Genomic DNA, 21516 nt, shown 5'->3' with positions numbered 1-21516 from the left:
TCGCTCTAAAATACATTTAAAAACCCTTAAAAATATTAAAAGCTTAATAAAAAAAGCAAAACTTGTTCGGATCCTAATTCAAATAAACCAAGTAGAAAAAGAGCATTATAGCATGCCACCAACTCTCAGCTTCACCATAGGTCATAAGCTCAGGGTTGTGAAATCAAACCTTGTGTCAGGCTCTACACTGGGCGTAGAGCGTGCTTAAGATTCTCTCTCTCCTTCACCCTCTGCCCCCACTTTCTCTCTCCCTCTCTATAAATAAATAAATAAATGAATGAATAAATAAGGAAGCAAGCGATCTTTAAATAAAGACTATTATGAAATAACTGGAGAAATATAAACACTGACAGGATATTTGACAATATTGAGGAATTACTACTATTTTTCTTTAGATATGCAATGGTATTATGTTTATTTTATTTTATTTTTTTAAGTTCTTGGGGTGTCTGGGTGGAGCAGCTAGTTAAGCAACCAACTCTTGGTTTCAACTCAGCTCTCAGATCTCAAGGTGGTGAGCTCCCTATGGGGCTTAAGTTTCTCTCTCCCTCTGCCCACCATGTACTTGGTCTTACTCTCTCTTAATCTAAAAATAAATAAGTAAATCTAAAAATAGTTCTTAATTTGGAGTATATACTGAGGTGTTCATTTATTTATTTAAGATTTTTTTTATTTTAGGGACAGATCACACAAGAGTGGGGAGGAGCAGAGGGAGAGGGACAAGCAGACCGCAACGAGTGTAGAGCCCCACACAGAGCTTAATCCCAGGACCCTGAGATCATGACCTGAGTCGAAATTAAGAGTTAGACGTTCAGCCAACTGAGCTACCCAGGTGCCCCAATACTGAAGTATTTATATATGAAGTTATATAATGTTTAGTTTGCTTTAAATTAACTTGGGGCGTGGGGCATAAGCAGGGTGGTACTAAGTAAAGAGGAAACAAGGCTGTTCATACACTGATGGCTATTAAAGCTGGATGATGGGTATTCCCTCTGGGCTTGTGTGTTAACACTTTCCATTCTTAAAGGAAGGAAATAAGGGAGAAAGGGAGAGAAGTGAGAAAGAAGATGAGGAAGGGAGGGAGGGAGGGAGGAGAGAGGCTAACTTGTTGGCTCCTGTAGAGAAAACAGAAAAAAAAAAGGGAATAAACAAAGAAATGAGAAAATGAGGCAGCTATTAGCATCCTATGAAAAGAAACTCTACCTCCAAAAGTAACCCCTCTCAGCTGTAGTCCACTTTTCTGTAGCACTTTTCAACCTGGTTCTGCCTCTTGGGAGACACAAAAACAAATTTTCCTCTTTTATTCAACCTGAGTTTTCTCATCTTCAGGAGAAACGTTATCTTTTCCTCTTATGACACACTTTCAAATAATTTCACAATCCTCCCTTCTTTCATATGAACTTCTACAGCAACACCAAATTCTGGCAAATGCTAAATTCTGTATCTACATTTTTTTTTTAAGATTTTACTTATCTGAGAGAGACACAGAGACAGAGACAGCAAGAGAGAACACCAGCTGGGGGGGGGGGGAGGGAAAAAGCAGGCTCTCCATGGAACAGGGAACCCAATGTGGGGCACAATCCCAGGACCCCTAGGATCATGACCGGAGCCAACAGCCAACCGACTGAGCCACCCAGGCACCCCATATCTACTCTCCTGAACATATAGTTTCTTATACTCGAGGACTGGACCTTGCACATGCCCTACTATGTTTTCATTTGTACTTGGTCAAGATCCCTTCAATAATCCATTCTAGAATTAAACAGGATAGAAATAAAATTTAACCATGAGTCCTCTGAATTTTTAAATGCTGTTTTACAAGATATTTACTGAAAGGATTACCAAATAGTATTAGTTTGGTCTTGTGCTATAATAAAGCAGCAGTTTACATGCATTGTATGTACACTATATAGGAAATCAGGTTGCTAAAAAATGAACAATTAATGTTCACAATATATTTATTTCCACCTTAGAAAAGTTAAGAAAATATATGGATATTTAAAAAGACCAGAGATTAAGAGTTACTATTCCCTTATACTTTAGGCGTAATGATAAATATGTATGTAATCTCTAATCAAAACACTGTTCTTGGGGCACCTGGGTGGCTCAGTGGGTTAGGCCGCTGCCTTCGGCTCAGGTCATGATCTCAGGGTCCTGGGATCGAGTTCCGCCCGCATCGGGCTCTCCGCTCGGCGGGGAGCCTGCTTCCCTCTCTCTCTCTCTGCCTGCCTCTCTGCCTACTTGTGATCTTTCTCTGTCAAATAAATAAATAAAATCTTATAAAAAATAAAAAATAAAAAAAAAAACACTGTTCTTATGGGGACAATATAATAACGATCCATTTTACAATAATACAATGATCCACTTTACAAGGTTTCAAGGTTTCAAGACTATGACAAAAAAGAGGGAAATTATATACAGTCAATGCTTATGATTCACCGTCACTGGGAAAACTTAATTAATGAATACTGAACCATTGCTCCTAGGGAAAACAAAGAACAAGCTTCCTATGAGCCTCTGGTCACAAAGCAATTGCATTAACCAAACACTGTCTTATGTATGTTTTTGTTTAAAGATGACCTTATTTAATATACAGTTGATTTATTAACACTGAACTCATGGTTAACAGCACTATAACCCATGCTGAAGAAGCTTATCTAACACAATGTGCTTTCTCCATTAGGCACATCACTACCTTCTCACATTTAGGAACACTAGATAGCACTTTCGCATTATACTTGGAGACCATTATAAACAATGAAACTGCCAACAAAAGGCACACTATGTCAAAAACATGGGTCTAAGTAGATTGTGAAAAGGACACTTGTTTACAGTTTGAGAGCTGAAATAAAAAGAGCTTCACCTTATTTCACCTCATCAAGGAACATGTGTGTAGGACAACTAAAATTTTATTTATTTATTTATTTGACAGAGAGAGACAAAGCAAGAGAGGGAACACAAGCAGGGGGAGTGAGAGGGGGAGAAGTAGGCTACCAGTGGAGCAGGGATCCCAATGTGGGGCTTGATCCCAGAACTCTTGAGATCAGGACCTGAGCCAAAGGCAGACACTTCATGACTGAGCCAGCAGGCACCCTTATTATGTGCATTTTTATGAAAGACTAAGAGGATTGTGAATACCAATTTTAGGGTATGAATACATGTTATGAAGTGGGCAAATTCACAAGTATGGAATGGGTGACTAAATAAAATCGACTATATGAAATGACTCTTCAAGGCTGACAGCAGTATGTGGATTTTACTTGGGTAACAAAAATATGTTTTAATGAAATATTCCATGTAGAAATTCTCTAATAAGCAATCCATTAACCTTTATGAACAGTATTACCCTAAATGTACAAGACCTTGTATTTATAATAATAGTAGCTTTTTGTTATTTTAATAAACTCTACACCCAACATGGGACTGGAACTTATGACCCTGAGATCAAAAGTCGCATGCTCTAACAACTGCGACAGCCAGGCACCCCTAATCATAGTAGTTTTTATTAGATTTATATGTACCTTTGAAAATTATATAGTCTAATATGTAAGGTCTGCAGACTTACCTGCAGCTTCTAGTAAAGCTTCCAGTCTAGCTTGTGTTTCTGGATCTACTGTCCTGAGGTCTGCACCATCAGCAGTACCTGACAAGAGCAACTTGGAAGCCGTTTCCAGCATTGGATTTTCCAAATCATCCTGATCCAAAATGAAAGATTCCACCTAGAAAACAAATACCAAAAAAAGGAAGGAAGGGAGGAATGAAAGGAGAAAGGGAAAGTGATAAGAGAAATAAACAGAAGAAAAAGGAAGAAGAGAGAAAAAATATTTTAATGTAAATATCATGATAAATACAATGCAATTCTAAAGAAATTCAATCTAATACATAAAGCCCCCACTGTTTAAAGGAGAAAATTATATTTGTAGAAGAATTTAAGAATGTGCTCCTCATATACAGCAGAGTCTCATTTTTTTTCCCTTTTACTGAAATTATGTATTCTTTCTATGTTAATTTGATAGGATAAGGGCAAGATGGGGTAGCTATGAGGTTAATGATTAAAGGTGAAACCTCTGGCTTTAGTAGAGGACCTAAATCAGCTGCTCTTGAATGTTTTGCTCTCAGGATCCCTTTATACACTTATAAAATACTGCCCACCCCAGACCTTCAGATAAGGGCTAAATTTATTAACAATCACCATACTGAGAAATCAAACTACAATATCAAAAAATCACATTTGTTAGTATCGCCACCAGTGATATTTTCACCAGGAAAGTTTTTAAGTACTGTGAACACAATTTAAAATTCTAATCTGTGCTTGAAAGCTTAATTTTATCATCGGTGACAAATACTGTCAATCACTCTTAAAATGACAAACTCATTTCCATCATTTCTGATAAGAACATTTGCCAAATACCCAAGTCTGCCAAGTGTATTAGGCCTGTCAATTATATTTTCCAGTTAACAATGGCATTTCATCAAAAAAAAAAAAAGGAATGGCTACTTTAATTTGCATCTCAGAAAAAAAAAAGACACACACACAGCAAGTGCTTTATGTGTACTTCTCATTTTGTCACACACAGTAATATTAAAAGGACACATATTCAAAAGTGTGGATTTCATAAAATTAATATTTATTGCTTTATCAAAATTATCCTTAAGGTAAAACTGGCTCTTCATTTTCCTCTTTTAACTGTAAGTACGCAGAATTGAAGAATACAATGACACTAGTACAATTTGATGCCATGGCCTTGACTGAGGGGCCAGCAGTTTTACCTACCACTACAGTAAAGAAGGCAAATAACAAGTCAGTACTGTGATGAAGGAGTTTTGACCTCTTAGATATCCTGAAATGGTCTCTGGGACTCTGAGGGTCCTGTGGACCATTCACTGAGAACCACTACTATAGTCAACATGAGATTCAATAAAAAAAAAAAAAATTAAAAAATTAGAACATAGCAAACACTGAAGACATGGGGAAAAGTTTTGTTGTGATATCCCTTATTATAGTGCTACTTAGAATAAGTACTAAGATATGTTCTTTCTAGTCTGCTGATAAAAAGTTGATAATTATTATATAAACTGTCACCATTTTACAGGAAATTTACTTCATAAATCTAAGGTACTTCTAACACTTATAACTAAAATAGATATAAAAGTAATTATTAACCTAGAACACAATTGTGCTCCTACCTAGTATCTTAATGTAAGAAACCTGAAAAAAACCTTAAGGAATAAAATTTTAACTACTATAACATGAGAAACTCTGAGTCATTTCATCTTTGAAAGTCACCTATCTAGTAACCAGGAATAACCAACACATATTTAGTACTGGAAGTTAAATCTGGGAGGAAACAGTATGATTCTCTCCAAATTTCCATTAGACTAACACAGTTTAACATGATTTCAGATTTCTAATATTTCAAATACAAATAGACACTGGATACTCTGAAAATAATCTCTGTAAATATTTGAAAGTTTTCACAAAATTTTGCAGTATAACCCATCAATAACGACTCCCTGTTAAAATGACAGGGAGTTAGGAAAAAAAAAAAATAAGAATATACTCTTTCTAGTTTTAAGTTCTCTTTCAAGGTAGTAGCGTAAATGTTATACTTTAAGTAGACTTTGGGAGTGTATCTCAAAAACCGAGGGGGGTGATGTTCCTGGGTCACTCAGTAAATTGAGCCTCTGACCAGAGTCTGCTCAGGTCATAATCTCAGGTTCCAGAGACTGAGCTGTACCCCCCCACCCCTAGGGTTCACTGAGCTCAGCAGGGAGTCTGCTTTTCTCTCCCTCTCTCTCTATCCCTCTCCCGCTTGCATGTTCTCTTTCACGCTAGAAGAAATAAATAAATCTTTAACAAATTAAGTAAACTTTTGGGACATGAGTTGGCCATAGCAAGATGTGATTCAAAATTATAGTATAATAAAAACTATGTCTTCTTATCTTTAATGAAGGTCCAGAAGATGAGTCATTTTAAAGAAAAAGTTGCTTCCCAGTGAAATTTTCTCTGTGAAAATATCTACAATTTTCCAACCGAATGGGAGAAGAGGAAAGAAAACAAAGGAAATAAACACGGAAAAATAAACATCGGTAAAATAAACAAATGAAAAATTAAATAATATTTCAGACTAGAGTTTTAGAAAACAAAATATTTGAAAGAGCAGGGCACGGTTAAATGCCAAGGGTATAGATCAGAGGTATTTAAATCATACGAGACATTGCATAAAGATAAATATGAAAAGATTCTGACCCAATTAATTTATGTAAGACAACAGAAGAAAAAGGAATGTAACACTGGTAGACAGCTATAAAATTTCTATATGCTAGAACGGAGTATTTACTGTAGGAAAGGTAAGAGAGTTAGAAGTTAATCATAGGAGATATAAAATTTCAATTAAAAGTAAGCCTCTGACACAAAGTGCCCAATGCCACTCTATGTCCTAACTGAGCTTGGTGAAAATTTATTAAGAAAAATGCACCTCAATCTCTTCATGAGGGATATTAATTACAGAAATGTTTTCTTACTGATTTCAAATATCCACAGAAGTTACATTAATTTTTAAGTCCACTATTCTTACTTTGTAAAAAAAAAAAAAATTGGTAAGTTAAAAACAGTAAATTCAAATGACTATGTATAGATTTTTTAAAAAGGTACTGGGGTGAAAGAGAAGAATAGGAATGGATTTATATCTCCCCCACCCCCAGTTTAATACTAAGTAGAAATTAATTTCAAGGATACTGTTAGGATCTAAAGACCTAGGTACCCTTACTGGTTCAGATGCTACCTATGAAACCTAAGCAAGTATCTCAGCAATCTCTAGATCCCTATTCTACATAATTTTTTCATAAATTCATTACACTGATATATTATAATATTTATTACCTTTCTAAACTCCATGGAAACAGGGACTTTGAGTAAATAAAAGATAGATTGGGGATTCTTCCCTTTCAGATTCTAAAAGGCTACAGTGTATTTGGGGAAGGGAGAGGTAGTTACAAAAAAATAAATTTAAGGTATATCTTACAGATTATTGAATATTTGTACATTAAGTAATAGGTAGGGCAACATCAAGTAGCAGGTAGGGCAAAATGCCCATCACTGGCCAACAGTCTTTGTGCAAGAGATACTACAGTTAACCTGCAGAGAAGAGAACAGAGATGTGTGAAATCAACTCCACCATCTAGGAACTTACTTCTTTAGTGAGAGAGCCGAAGTATGTGCATAAATGAACACTTTTACAGGGTAAAAAGTGTAGAAGGTAAAGGGTAGGGGGAAAAGGCTGTTGGAATTTAGAAGAGTAGAAGCAGAAGAGAACTTCCTCCTCTAACACTAATTCCTCTTTCCCTAACTGGGAAGATTCTTGCACTACATTACGGAACAACTGAAGAGAAACTGACATAAGGACACGCAGTCATAAAAATACAAAAATAAGTAATCCTTATGTATTCATAGGTCAACTAAGTTATGATTTATGAGCATATCCTGCTCTACCATGTACCGAGCGAAGATAATTCAGATTAAATACTAAAATGTTTTCCCACTGAAACCATACTCATTTTTATTACATTTCTACTGAAAAAAAGATTCATTCTAAATTAGAAATTCACGTGAATATTTTGAAACATTTTCTTTAAATGAAATGTAAAAATAATTTCCATGAAGAGAAGAGAGACAGGAGGAAAGGTGTGTCCTTATTAAATTTATTCCCTAAGGAAAATAACCTATCAAAGTTATCAATAACTCAATGCATAACAAGTTATATTTAAGCTATTTCGGATGTATTGTTTTCACTAGATGGATATTTTATGAAGTGATGCTTGCGTTTCAAATTCTTGTCTAATATAAAGAACCACCGAATTGCTACAGATGGAAAAACAGAAGCACAGGATTGTTATTTAAATAGCAAGTTTCTAAATATCTAGTACCAAGAGACCAGTTATCCAATTAACTAGTTCAATATTCTTTCCACTAGAAAATTCCATGCTGAAGGTTTTTTTTACTCTGCTCTAGAAAAGCTAACTTCAAATTCTATATTTAGGGACAAAGCTATACCTACTGTCTAATTACTAAAAGGAAGAGAACTAAACATTATATAACTCTGATTTATATAACATAAAATACACAATACCACCTATGACATATTCTTGCCCCTCTGAAAATAAACAATAATCTATTAGAGCCCTTAGAAATAATTTCCAGTTTGTAAAAATCAGTAAGGCAAGTATTAGGAACAAGTTAAATCAGTTTCTCAATCTTGGCACTATTGACATTTTGGGCTGGATAATTTCTTCATTGTCGAGGGCTGCCCTATATATTTCAGAATGTTTAGCAGCATCCCTGGCCTCTATCTACTAGATGCTAGTAGCAACTCTACCACATGTTGTGACACCAAAAAACCTCCAAACATTGCCAAATGTACCCTCAGAGGAAAAACAGAAACAAACAAAAAGACCCTGGAGGGTGGTAATTTGAGAACCACAAAGTTAAATAGGAAAAAACACAACTAAAATGTGGAAAATGTTTGTTGTTTTTTTTTTTTTTAAAAAGAGAGAAAACAAAAGAAAAGCTCTAAATTAGAGACACCAGAGACATGATTAGCAAAATAATATAGACCTTATAAGAAATTTTCAAGACAAGTGAAGTAATCTGAATATGCACTGGGTATTAGACAGTCTAAAGCAATTTTCTGGTTAGCTAAGAAAATGTTCTTATTTATTTATTTATTTTTAAAATTTATTTGACAGACAGAGAGCACAAGTAGGCAGAGAGGCAGGCAGAGAGACAGGAGGAAGCTGGCTCCCTGCTGAGCAGAGAGCGCTATGTGGGGCTTGATCCTAGGACCCTGGGATCATGACCTGAGCTGAAGGCAGAGGCTTTAATCCACTGAGCCACCCAGGTGCCCCATAAATGCTTTTATCTTTAGAGATGCATACTGCCATAAATAAAAATAGAGTCAGAAAACTGCTATAAAATATTTCCGGAAAACAAAGTTGTGTGGCAAATTCTTGATAATGCTGAATCTGCGAAAAAGATTTATAGTGGCTTTTCATACTTGCTCTATTCTTATGTGCAAGTTAAATTGTTTTGGTTTTTAAAGATTAACGGTGTTATTTTAATATGGAGGTTGCTTTTGTTTTAAAATATTATTACTTAACAGTAATACTATTTATTTAAATTAACAAAGTAATTAAATATCTTTTTTACTTTCTTTCCAAAATAAACTTAACACAACCACTCAACAATGAAAATCAAGGTCTTTTAACAAAGGTCAATACTGAAGGAATTTGTTTATGTCATTAATGGTACTCCCAGTCCTTCTATAGTAAAACAAAAAGTCACATAAAAATTTGGAAATACAGGGCCATGTGGATGAATTGTGAACACCAGAGTTACATTTCAAACTAACTTCCTGTCAAAATAGATAAATTATCAATGTTATATTAGAGAAGAGCAGTTCATCTTGTAATAAACTGGCATTTAGGGCGCCTGACTGGCTCAGTTGGTTATGTCTGCCTTCAGCTAAGGTCATGATCCTGGGCTCCTGGGATGGAGTCCACCAACAGGCCAACAGGCACCTTGCTTAGAGGGGAGCCTGCCTCTCCCTCTGCCTGTTGCTCCCCTTGCTTGTACTCTGTCTCTTTCTGCCAAATAAAATCTTTAAAAAACTAAAAATAAAAAATAAACTGGCATTTATTTCAAAGGATAAAGAAATTTTTATTAACTAGACATCAAATATACAAGTTCCATTCAATTTAACAAATATTCACCCCCAATTACATATAATATGCAAAATGCAGTAGGGCAGCCAAAGGAGAAAGAAAATATAAAAATGATTTTATTATAATCAATGCCTTCTACAAATATACAATACGGAAAAATGCAACTCTATGTGCAAAGAACTAACTATACCAAGATTAAAAACAGTGCTAAGTAGACACTAATATAGTGATTGTACAGAGAGAAAGGAAAAAACAATTCTGAATGAGAATGGTAAAAAGAATAATGCTTAAGAAAGATCGGGCCTTTCAATATTGTACCCAGTTCAGAATTTATATGGTAGCTTATTGAAGGATTGAAGTATTAAGATAATCAATTTTCTAAAACGATTTATTTTTTTATTTGAGAGAGAGGAACAGAGAACAGGGGTTGGGGGGAGGGGCAGAGGGAAGGAGAGTCTCAAGCAGATTCCATGCTGAGCGTAGAGACCAACACAGAACTGATCTCACGATCCTAAGATCACGACCTGTACTAAAACCAAGAGTGGGACACTTAACCAACAGTGCCACCCAAGCACCCCAAATAAGCAGCTTTTTAAAAAGATAATTAGAGATCATGTGAAAGATGGTTTTGTATAGATGTGACAACAGAAACAAGGAAACCTATTTATAACTTACTTCAATATACCAAATGAAAGATTATGGGAGGCGGGGATAGGAAAAGGTCAGTCTTTGAGGATAAACATACTTTAAAATATGAAATGCCAGCAACTCCAGAATTTGGACTTCTTGACCTTTAACACTCCACATCCTCCCATCCCATCCCTATCCACCAATTACTGCTCTTGTTCAGGAAACTACCCTGCCCATTTTCATTCAATTTAGAGCAGGTAGTCTAAATTTCAAGTTAATAATCTATATTCCAAGAAAGATAATCTAGATCTTGATTATATTAAAACATTCTTTTAAATAACAAAGAAGTCTCACACTTGCTCCAGGAAAACACAGTATCTTCAATCCAAAACTCACCATACTTAAAATCTGAAGAGCTCTTAATGAAGTCAATGCAGAAAAATCCCTCCTAAACAACATTTATGATCATTGTGTATGATTTTTACTTATAGTAAATGTTAGTGTTTAATTTTTACGACCAATTTTGTCATTTCAATGACAGTGGATTTTAAGAACACAGATAATTGATACCATTTCACCTACCAAAAATAGACTCATTAGAACAACCTGACTTGAGGTCATCATCATGGACTGAATTAATGATAACTCAAGTGTTGCCACTTTTTCAGTGATATGCAGAACAGGCTATGTAAAACCTAATTCAAAGAAACAATTGTTTCTTCTCTTCTGTACCCGACCCCAAAACCTACTAAAAATTTCTTTGATCTGTATTTTTTGAAGTCTTAAAGAGGGTAAACTTCAGGTAAAATACAACAATTCTTAAAAAAATATATTTGATGTAGTTTTTCCGTACCATTAATATAAAATCTTCAGTATGGTCAATGGACACTGATCTATGTATACGCTAAAATAAAACAGCATAAAATAAACCACTTAAAGTCCTTACTGTAAAAAGAGTATCAATTAATAATATGACTCATTATGGTGCCAATATCCTGAGATTCAAATAAATAAACTAAAGTGAACCTGACTAAAAGTAAATTTAGCTTTCAAAAAAATCTATCCATTAAGAAAACACTGATTTATTCTACATCATTTCATTCATACCCATCTACCCATCTAATAAAATTTTAGTTAAGATCTAGGAATGTGTTAAGAACTAGTGATATAATAGTTAACACAGCACTGTTCTCACAGAGCTAAACCATAACTCTTTTTCTTACGCTTCAAAGTACTTACCTGCTACACCTCAGTATGAAATTATAATTCAATATGAAATTTTTAACATTAATTGTAAATTTTATAAAGTGAACCAATTATGACTATTTAAAGTAAGTAAAATTGTACAGAATTCTCAAATCTAAAGTTTGTAAGTGGTTTTTCTGTAATAGAATTAAAGCCACAGATTTTAAAAAATTTACCCCAACTCTAAATATCAATAGTATGATGAAATTTAATTATTAATTTAACCTGTCTCTGGTATTTATCATTATTCATCAATTATCATAAAAACTGGCTCAGAATAAAATGACTCTTATTGCTTTAAAATGCATACACAGAAATACACACTCATTCTCAGATACAGACACACACAGTCATAACCTGATGCAATTTGAGCACTCCAAGGATATTTTAAGTGTAGTAAGTTTATAAGGCGAATGGTTATTAACAGAATTAAAAATCAGATTGATATCAGAGTCCTAAATATAACCCAAGATGCTAGAAGTCAACACTGCAACTAAAAGTTCTAAAGTATAATTATTTTAAAAGTAAAATTCTAAACTGTAGAATAAAATAATTTTTTAGATATGTAAGCAAACTGAAAATTTTAAAACCACAAATATTTCTGAATTTAGAGTTCGAATCCAAGAAAAGGACAACCTTGGGAATCATAACACTAAGCATCTGGAAAAGAAGTCAATATAATACAAGCTAACTTATCATGTCGGGTAGTTGTTAATAAATAATTCCTTAAAGTTAGAAGAGTAAAAACGTATTATAACATAAACATATTACTAAAATATCAGTTAAGCCAAGACTGAATGATATAATGCCAAAAATCTATGTTCAGCAAAGAGAACAACTAGTTGAAGATATGGTTTAATTCAATTCAATGTCTGCTAAAAAAGAGAAATGAAACACATAGTTTTCAAAGTGGGTAGTAAACAAAATAAAACTCAAATTCAGCTAAAGGCGAGGGGTGGCAGGTGGATGTGGAGGGAGTGAGGCTGGGCGGGTAGACAGCGACAGCAGGAAAAGACCTCTTCACAATAACCTTCAATGTGAGGAAAAAGACCAAAGACCAAAAACCAAGTTAATATAAAAGCAAGTGGGAAAACTTTTCTTATTTGAAAAAATTGCACACAGATTAAGATTTTAAAAAAAGAAGAAAAACCCCTCAACTATATGCTATCATAAGAGAACTAAAATTTTTAGTCATAAGGCTAAAAGCATGAAAAAAACCCCAAAAACATGAAAAAGCAAACCCAGTCAAGGGTACAATTATTATCAAATAACTCAAGGCAAAAAGCATTACACAGAAAAAGGATATTTTTTTTTTTAAAGATTTTATTTATTTATTTGACAGAGAGAAATCACAAGTAGGCAGAGAGGCAGGCAGAGAGAGAGAGAGAAGCAGGCTCCCTGCTGAGCAGAGAGCCCGATGCGGGACTCGATCCCAGGACTCCGAGATCATGACCTGAGCCGAAGGCAGCGGCTTAACCCACTGAGCCACCCAGGCGCCCCAGAAAAAGGATATTTTATAATGGTAATAGATTTAATACACCAAAGCGTGTAACAGCCAGAGCATGTAATAGCCAAAATATAACACTGAAATATATATAAAGTAAATATACTTGAAATAAAAGCAGCTAGAAAATTCACACAACTTAGCAGGAAACTTTTTACATACCTATGTCAGAAAATGAGGAGAGCAAGTAGATTATGCAAGGACATGGATGATTGAGAAATAGATTCCATAATGAACTACACTTACATATCATAGTGAAATGGAATTTAGTATATCATGAACACAGAATACAGTCTTTTATAGCAAACAAAAGCCTGACCAAGGAAAAATCTCAAATGATTAAAAAATATATAGAGTTTACATCTTAGTCCATAAAGCTAAGTGAAACTAAAATTTAACAATAATATTCTACTTAGAAATTTAAAAAGAGAAGAAAAAAGCCTACTAATAAACTTTCAGTATACAGGGAAAATAAAAATTAAAATCAGTAAGCATACTATTTCTTATGAGATTTAGTCATAGCTGCCCATAAAGAAAAATTTAGATTTAAGATACATAAACTAAAAATCTTCAAAAAATAAAATCCAAAAAAAAAAAAAATTTAAAAAATAAAATCCAAGTCGAAATGTATCAATATGATTTATGGTAGTAATAGAAATGAAGAAATTGAAAAGAGATTCAGAAGTAATTAGTAAGACTAGTAAGTGCTTCATGGATAGGTCTAGCATGAAGAGTCATGCCTTTGGTAAGCCTGATTACAGAAAATGAGAGGAAAAACAAAAACCATAAGGAGTTATTAAAATCAGAAAACTAAGCAAACCTATAAAATCAAGAAATACGAAAGTCTAAACAAAATGGATGATTTTCAAGAAAAAGCAGAAACATAACAGAATATACCAATAGAGGAAATCTCAGGGATAGTCACTAAACTATCCCTTAGAAGGAACAGAGCATTATTATATTTACAAAGCCCAGAAAACAGATGGGAAAATTCCCTAGCTCATAAGCATAAATAACCCTAGTAGCAAACCTGAACAAGAACAGCAAAATAACTAAACAAAATAAAAAACAAATGAAACACATCATTAGAAAATTAAATTCAGAAGTTGTATAAAAAATATTATATAATACATACAAGAAAGGAGATAAAGGAAGTACTAAGAAATATAATTATTTGTACACACAGAAATAGTGACTTTCCCTTGCCTAGAATGCTTTTCCCAAAGCGTTCATTCTTCAGGTCTTAATTTGTATTTTACCTTCTCAGACAGTACTACCCAAGAAAATACTCTACTCATCTCTCTACCATACCACTAACTTTATTTCTGCCATAGTACTATCACAGCCTAAAATTATCTTGTTTTGGGGTATCTGTTTATTATCTCTCTTCTCCAATTAAAGACAGGAACCATTCAGATTTACGCTATCACCAGTGTGTGGCAAAGTTCCTGGTACAATGCAATATCCAAATAAATACTTGCTGAATAAATGTTAAAAATGAAAAAATCATAACCAGTAGTAGGTAGATGTATTAGGTAATTCACGACATTAAAATTTAGAAGTAAAAAGAATATGTATCATCTCAAAAAGAACACATAATAAACACAATCTTCATTACCATGAAAATACTTAAGTCAAGAAGGAAACTTTTGTTCCATCCAGATAATGTGCACCACCAGAAATCTAAACCACATGTAAAATGTAAAAGTTTAAAAATTAGGATGTCATCAGGAAAGAAGCTCAAATCAGAGCTAGTAGGGAACAGATATGGAAGCCTAACCAATGCAATATGACCAGGAAAAAACAAACAAAAATCCCCTAGAAATATAATACTGAAAAAAGGAAACAACAAATGCTATCATTTGCAGAATGCATAATCATCCTTCTGGAAATTTCAAGAGAATCCAATGCAAACCAAGTAAATGATAAGATCGACAAACAAAGATCAATAGATTTCCTATATATTAGCAATAACCAATTGAAAACAACATGTAAACTGGAGGAAAGATGTAATTCACAGTAACAATGAAAACTACAAATACCTAGGAATAAACCTAACAAGAAAAGTCTAAGACCTACATGAAAAAAACCATAAAAACTTTACTAAAGGACATAAAAGAACACCTGAAGAAATGGAGAGGCATACCATGTTCCTGGATGGGAAGAGTCAATAGTGTAAAGATGTCAATTCTCCCCAAATTAATCTGTAAATTCAATGCACTTCCAATCAAAATCCCAAAGGGATTTTTAATGGAACTTGACATGTTGATTCTAAAGTTCATCTGGAAGAGAAAATACACAGAAATTGCCAAAATTTTTTTGAAAAAGACAATGGGGAGGGGTAGCCTATCAGATGTTAAATGTAAAATGAAAATAATTAAAACAATAGAGTATTAGATCCAGAAAACACATATTTTGGACTTTTAAAAGATAGAGGTAGTATTTCAAGTCAGTGGGGGAAAAAAGACATTGTTCAATAAATTATTTTGGGAGAATGGTTAGGAAACTGGAAAAAACAGGTCCTTACCACAGGGGGGGAATATATATAGATACATACATACATATATACATATACATATACACACACACACCTGTGTGTGTGTATATGTGTTATCACATATATATACATATATACACATATATATATATATATAAAATTCCAGATGAATTAAAATCTATTAGAAACATACATAAAACTAAAGACGTCACAGGAAAAAAATATGAGACTAAACTAATATAAGAAGGCTTTTCTGGAAAGACACAAAACCTAGAAGCTAGGAAAGAAAAGAGTGAAAGATTTTGACAATATAAAAATGAAAAATCTAAAGATTCTCTAAAGTAAGAAAAGTGACAGATTAAGAAGAAATATTATAAAATATGATGTATATTTATAAACAGAATAATAAAGAAATCCTAAAATCTCAGTAAGAAAAAGATAATCCCCACAATGGGTAAAATTGCATAAGTAGGCAATTTATGGGAGAAATAACAAATGACCAGTAAATATGCTAAATTTCATTGGGATTCGGGTAACTACAAATTAAAATGTGGCATTTTTCATCTATTGACAGATAATGTCTAGTGTTTTGGAGGATAATTTGACAGGATGTATAATCAGTATTTAAAAATGCAATTTTCCTTTTAAGAATTTAGTTTATAAAAACACTTGGTACATGTAAGCAAAAAAAAATGTACAAGGATGTCACACTATTGACTATAACAGAAAAAAAACTGTAAGTAATACATATGCCCATCAACAGAATGGTTAAATAAATTACACTATGAAACAGTAAATACCTATCTGTAGAATAAAGCAGATCTAGATAAAACATTCTATACCACAACTATCTAATGCCTTCACTAATTACCTTCATGAAACTTATCAATAGTAATATTTTCCCCAGATTTATTATCTTATTTGAATTATCAGTTGCTTGCGTAAGGACCATATTTTTCCCTTGCTAGCCTTAAATATTAAGTACTTAAAAATATTTACTGAGTGAGTGAATAAACGATATTGATCCAGAAAGATACCCAAATTATATGAGAGGAAAACACAAGCCCAGAAAAGCAAACATGGTATGTATCCTTTTAAGATGATTTTAAAACCAAAATGTATGCATTGCACAAGGATACAAACAAAAGAATTTCCAGATGTCGAAACCCAAGTTGTTAACAGTGGTAACTGAAGATCAAAATGAATTTTACCTTTTTACTTGTCTGTACCCTACTATATCTCTTACCTTAAGAGAAAAAAGACCACATAGTTTCTTACTGTGTGATTTTAGCAAATAATTAAAGGGGGGGGGACCTTCAGACCTTTAAAGAAAATATCAGGAATAATCTAACCATTTCCATGTTTCTTTTTTTCTTTTTCTTTTTTTAGATTTTATTTATTTACTTGACAGAGACACAGTGAGAGAGGGAATACAAGCAGGGGAGTGGGAGAGCCCAATGTGGGGCTTAATCCCAGGACCCCGGGATCATGCCCTGAGCTGAAGATAGATGCTTAATGACTGAGCCACCCCGGCGCCCCCATTTCCATATTTCTAACAAAAATTCCAAAAGAGCTATCACAACAATTTGTATTATTTTTAGATACATAGACTTAATTTGTTGGTATATGTAATTCAGTTTTTAGTATACATATGCAACCTATTTTTAAATGAATGAAAAAAGTCCTGGCAAAATAAAGTCATAGTAAATTTCAGTTAAAGTAACTGCCTGTTTTTCAAGAGAAGCAAGATCAAAAAAATATTATATTTTCTTCCTTCAATCTTTTTTCTTCTCTATAAAATTAAGTTTTTTTGGAAAGTCAGGCTTATTGAAGTATAATTTTGAATAAAAATCACCTTTTTAGTTGTACATATCTATGAATTTTGAAAATTCATAGTTTTGTCATTACCACCACAATCAAGATAATTATTTATCACTGAGAAATTTCTCTTGTCCCTTTGTAGGCAATTCCCTATCACTACCCTCTGCTACTAGCAACCATGACGTTTTTCTGTTACTTTCAGATTTTTTTTTCCCAAAATGAAATGGAATCATCCAGACTTCCGACTGCAACTTTCACAAATGCATAATGCCTTTAAGATTCACTGATGCTATAGCATGCTTCAGTAGTTCATTCCTTTTTATTACTATATAGTACTTCATCATATGGATGTACTGCAATTTGTTGAGCTAATCATCAGTTAATGAATTTTTGAATACAAAACTTTATGTGAGCATGTTCTAATTTCCCTTGGGTAAATATATGAGAAGGATATGCCATATGACAACTGTATATTTAAATCTATAAGAAACTGACAGACTTTTCCAAATTACAGTAGCATCTTGCTTTCCTACTGCAGTATATGTTCTGGTTCCTTTGCCTTCTCACTAGTATTCAGTATCAGCAGTTTTTTTTGTTTGTTTTTTTTTTAGTATCAGCATTTTTTTTTCCTTTCTTTTATTCCTCCTCTCTATTCTAATAGGATAGAATCACATTGTGATTTTATTCTGCAATTCCTTAATGGCTGAGGGTATGGAGCATCTTTCCCTCTGCTTATTCGACATCAGTATATTTCTTCAATAAAGGATCTGTTAAGAACATTTTCCCCATTTTCTGTTCAGTTGTTGTTCCCTCATTATTGAGCTGAGAAAATTCTTAACATATTCTGAACATAAATCCCTTATCAGATATACAGTCTACAAATATTTTCTGCAAGCTGATGGCTTGTCTCTTCAGTATATTCTGAAGAATAAACCTTTTTAAATTTGATGTAATCCAAATTATAATTTTTTCTTTTATGTTTGATTTTTTGTGCCCTATCTAAAATAGTTTTGCCTAACCCAAGGTCACAGATTTTCATTAGTGAACAATTAGAGAACATTATGTTCTCTTTCAGAAATTTTATCGTTTCAACTTTTATACCTAGGCTTATGATCCAATTCAAGTCAATTTCTCTATAAAGTAGAAAGTATAAAGACATGAGTTGAAGATCCTTCCATAAGAAGACATCCATATGTTTCAGCACCATTCATTGAAAAGACAACATTTTTCTTTATTGAGAAAAGGTGTGTTGGCACCTTTGTCAAAAATCAATTCATAATACACAGATCTTCTCCAAATTCTATTCTGTTCTATTAATCGATGTGTCTATCCTTTCATCAATACACTGTCTTGGTTAAGACAACTTTGTAGTTGTCTTAAATCTCGAAATCCTTCAACTTTGTTCTTTTCAAAGTTGTTTCGACTACTCACTCTCGAGTCTTTTCTTTTCTATATAGTTATCAGACACAGCTGTCAACTTCTACCAAAAACAAAAACAAAACCCAAAAGGCCCTGATAGGATTTTGATTGAGATTATCCTGAATTCTACAGGCCATTCTGGGATAAGAGGGATGGGATTTACATCTAAAAAGTACTGAATCTTCAAAATGATGAATATACTATATGTTCATTTATTTACATTATCTTCAATTTTCTCATGAATGTTTTGTAGTTTACAGCTTACAAATTATATACTTTGTTTATCCTTAAGTGTTGCATGTTTTTATTTTAATTGATGTTTTAAATTTTCATTTTGAAATGTTCATTCTTAATATACAGAAATATGAGACCTTGCTAAACTCACGAATTAGTTCCATTACCTTTTTTGTACGTTCCATCATATTTTGTACATTCTACCATGTCATCTGTGAATAAAAGACATTTTATTTGATTCTTTCCTATATTTGTGTTTTATTTTTTTAACTTACCTGCCTGAAAAATCCAGTATTATGTTGAGTAGGAAGGATGAGAATGGACATCTCTGTCTTGTTCCTTAACATTAGTGAAAAAGCATTCCGTTTTCACTGTTAAGTATGGTATCAGCTATATGTTTTTCATAACTTCACTTTATCAGAACTAAAGAAGTTCTCTGAATAGTCCTAGTTTACTGAGAAATTTTTTATTAGTGCATGTTAAATTTTATCAAATTCTTTTTTGTATCTATCGAGATTGTAAAATAATTTTTCTTCTTGAGTTACACTGATTGGTTGGGATATGCTATAAACTTTGCATACATCCACCATCTGTTCATGTTGTATAATCTTGTTTATATGTTGCTAGATTCTATTTGTTAATATTTTATTTTATTAGGATTTTCCATCAAGGGTTATAAAATATATTCATCTATAATTTTCTTTTTTTTATAATGTCTTTGCTCATTAGGGTATCAGAATAATGTTAATTTTATAACATGAGTTGAGAAGTAATCCCTCGTCCTCTATTTTCTGGAAAAGTTAGTACAGAATTAAAATAATTTCTTCCTTTAATGTTTCATATAATTCATGATGAAGCCATTTGGCCATGGAGTTTTCTTTGATAAAGGGTTTTTAATTAGAAATATTTCTCTTAGATACATTATTATTCAGGTTAATTATTGAGCAAAATTTGTATTCTGTGTTTTTCACAGAATTTGCCTATTTCATCTCAGTTAATTTTGTTGGCAAAGTTAGACATATAGTCCCTTATTAATCTTTCAATGTATAAGGGTGGGATTTGTGGTAACATCCCTTTTTTAACTGCTGATAAGAGTAACCTCCCTGTGTCTGCCTGTCTCTCTCGCTCCTTCCCCATCAGTTTGAGTAAAGCTTGCCATCAGAGACTATGGACTATGAGAAACAAACTGAGGGATTTATAGGGGAGGAGGGTTCAGGGAAAGGTAAGCCTGATGGTGGTTATTAAGGAGGGCACGTATCGCGTGGAGCACTGGGTATGGTATATAAACAATGAATCTTGGAACACTGAAAAAACAAAAAAAAAATTTTTTTTTTAAAAAGCGCTTTATCAGTTTTAATGATTCTTTCAAAGAACCAACTTTCAGTTTTATTTTCATTATTTTTACTTTCAATTTCATTGATACCTATTTTTATCTTTATTAATATCTTAATTCTGCCGGTTCTGATCTAGTAAGTTCTTTTTGCAGTTCCTTAATGCAGAACTTTAAATTGATTTGAAAACTTTTTTAAAAAAACAAGCATTTAATGTCATAAATTTCCCTCTAAGCGCTGCTTTTGCTGCATACCACAAATTCAGATATACTTCATTCAGTTCAAAATATTTTTAAATTCCTCATATGGCTTCTCCTTTGAACCTTGTATTCTTAAAATGTGCTGTTTAATTTCCAAATATTTGGGGACTTTCCAGAGATCTATTTTTTACATTAGTTTAATTCCCTTATGGTCAAAGAGCTTTTTTTTTTCCTTTTGAGCCCAACATGGGGCTTGAACTCATGACCCTGAGATCAAGACCTGAGCTGAGATCAAGAGTTGGGCTGAGTCACCCAGGCACCCCTCAAAGAACATTTTTAACCAAAATAAAAATATTTTTAAAGTTCATAGAAATTTTAAATAAAGTTAATATGAAGATAACTGGCAAAAAGGCATACCGTACCAAAACCAAACAGTAAAAATGGTAAATTTTGTTATGTACATATTACCATATAAAAATCAGGAAAAAAACAATTGTTGGTTTACAGATTTTACTGTTCAATAAACATTAAATTTAAGAAGGAAGTTAAAAAGTCGATTTAAAAAAAGGCAACTGGTATCAATATTTCTTTTAAATTCAACAAAGAGAAAAAACATGAATGCTCCATTCCAAAAATCCTAAAATTTTGGAGGAAAGTATCTTAAAGATAAGTTCCTCAAAATATGAACCTATTCTCACAGTTATATCTTGAACACTTATATCTTTTTCTAACTTTGAAGTTGTACATTTTATTAACATCTAGCCTAATTCTATAATTTTTTTATTATTCTCTATTAAATGTGTTCTTAACTGCATTCTAGGGACCTAAACCTTTCCTCTTTCATTCAGTCCATATGTTCTCCTATGGATCATTTTTTCCTGTCTGGCTCACAATTAAATGTGCCCATCATCTCAA

General features: G+C 33.0%; 1 protein-coding gene across 5 annotated transcripts in view; it reads right to left on the bottom strand.

Moving 5' to 3' along the window:
- Positions 1 to 21516, bottom strand: part of ANKRD17 (ankyrin repeat domain 17) — a 163610-nt gene that overhangs the window by 81568 nt on the left and 60526 nt on the right. For all 5 annotated transcript variants that reach the window (XM_044226144.1, XM_044226145.1, XM_044226148.1 and 2 more), the window contains exon 2: positions 3566 to 3719. In XM_044226144.1, the coding sequence (XP_044082079.1) occupies positions 3566 to 3719 (154 nt within the window). The remainder of the gene's footprint in view (positions 1 to 3565; positions 3720 to 21516) is intronic.

The sequence above is a fragment of the Neovison vison genome, chromosome 11 (genome assembly GCF_020171115.1).
Source record: "Neovison vison isolate M4711 chromosome 11, ASM_NN_V1, whole genome shotgun sequence".
NCBI classification, from domain to species: Eukaryota; Metazoa; Chordata; class Mammalia; order Carnivora; family Mustelidae; genus Neogale; species Neogale vison.
The sequence above is the reverse complement of the archived record's forward strand: the minus strand, read 5'-3'. Positions and strand labels throughout refer to the sequence as shown.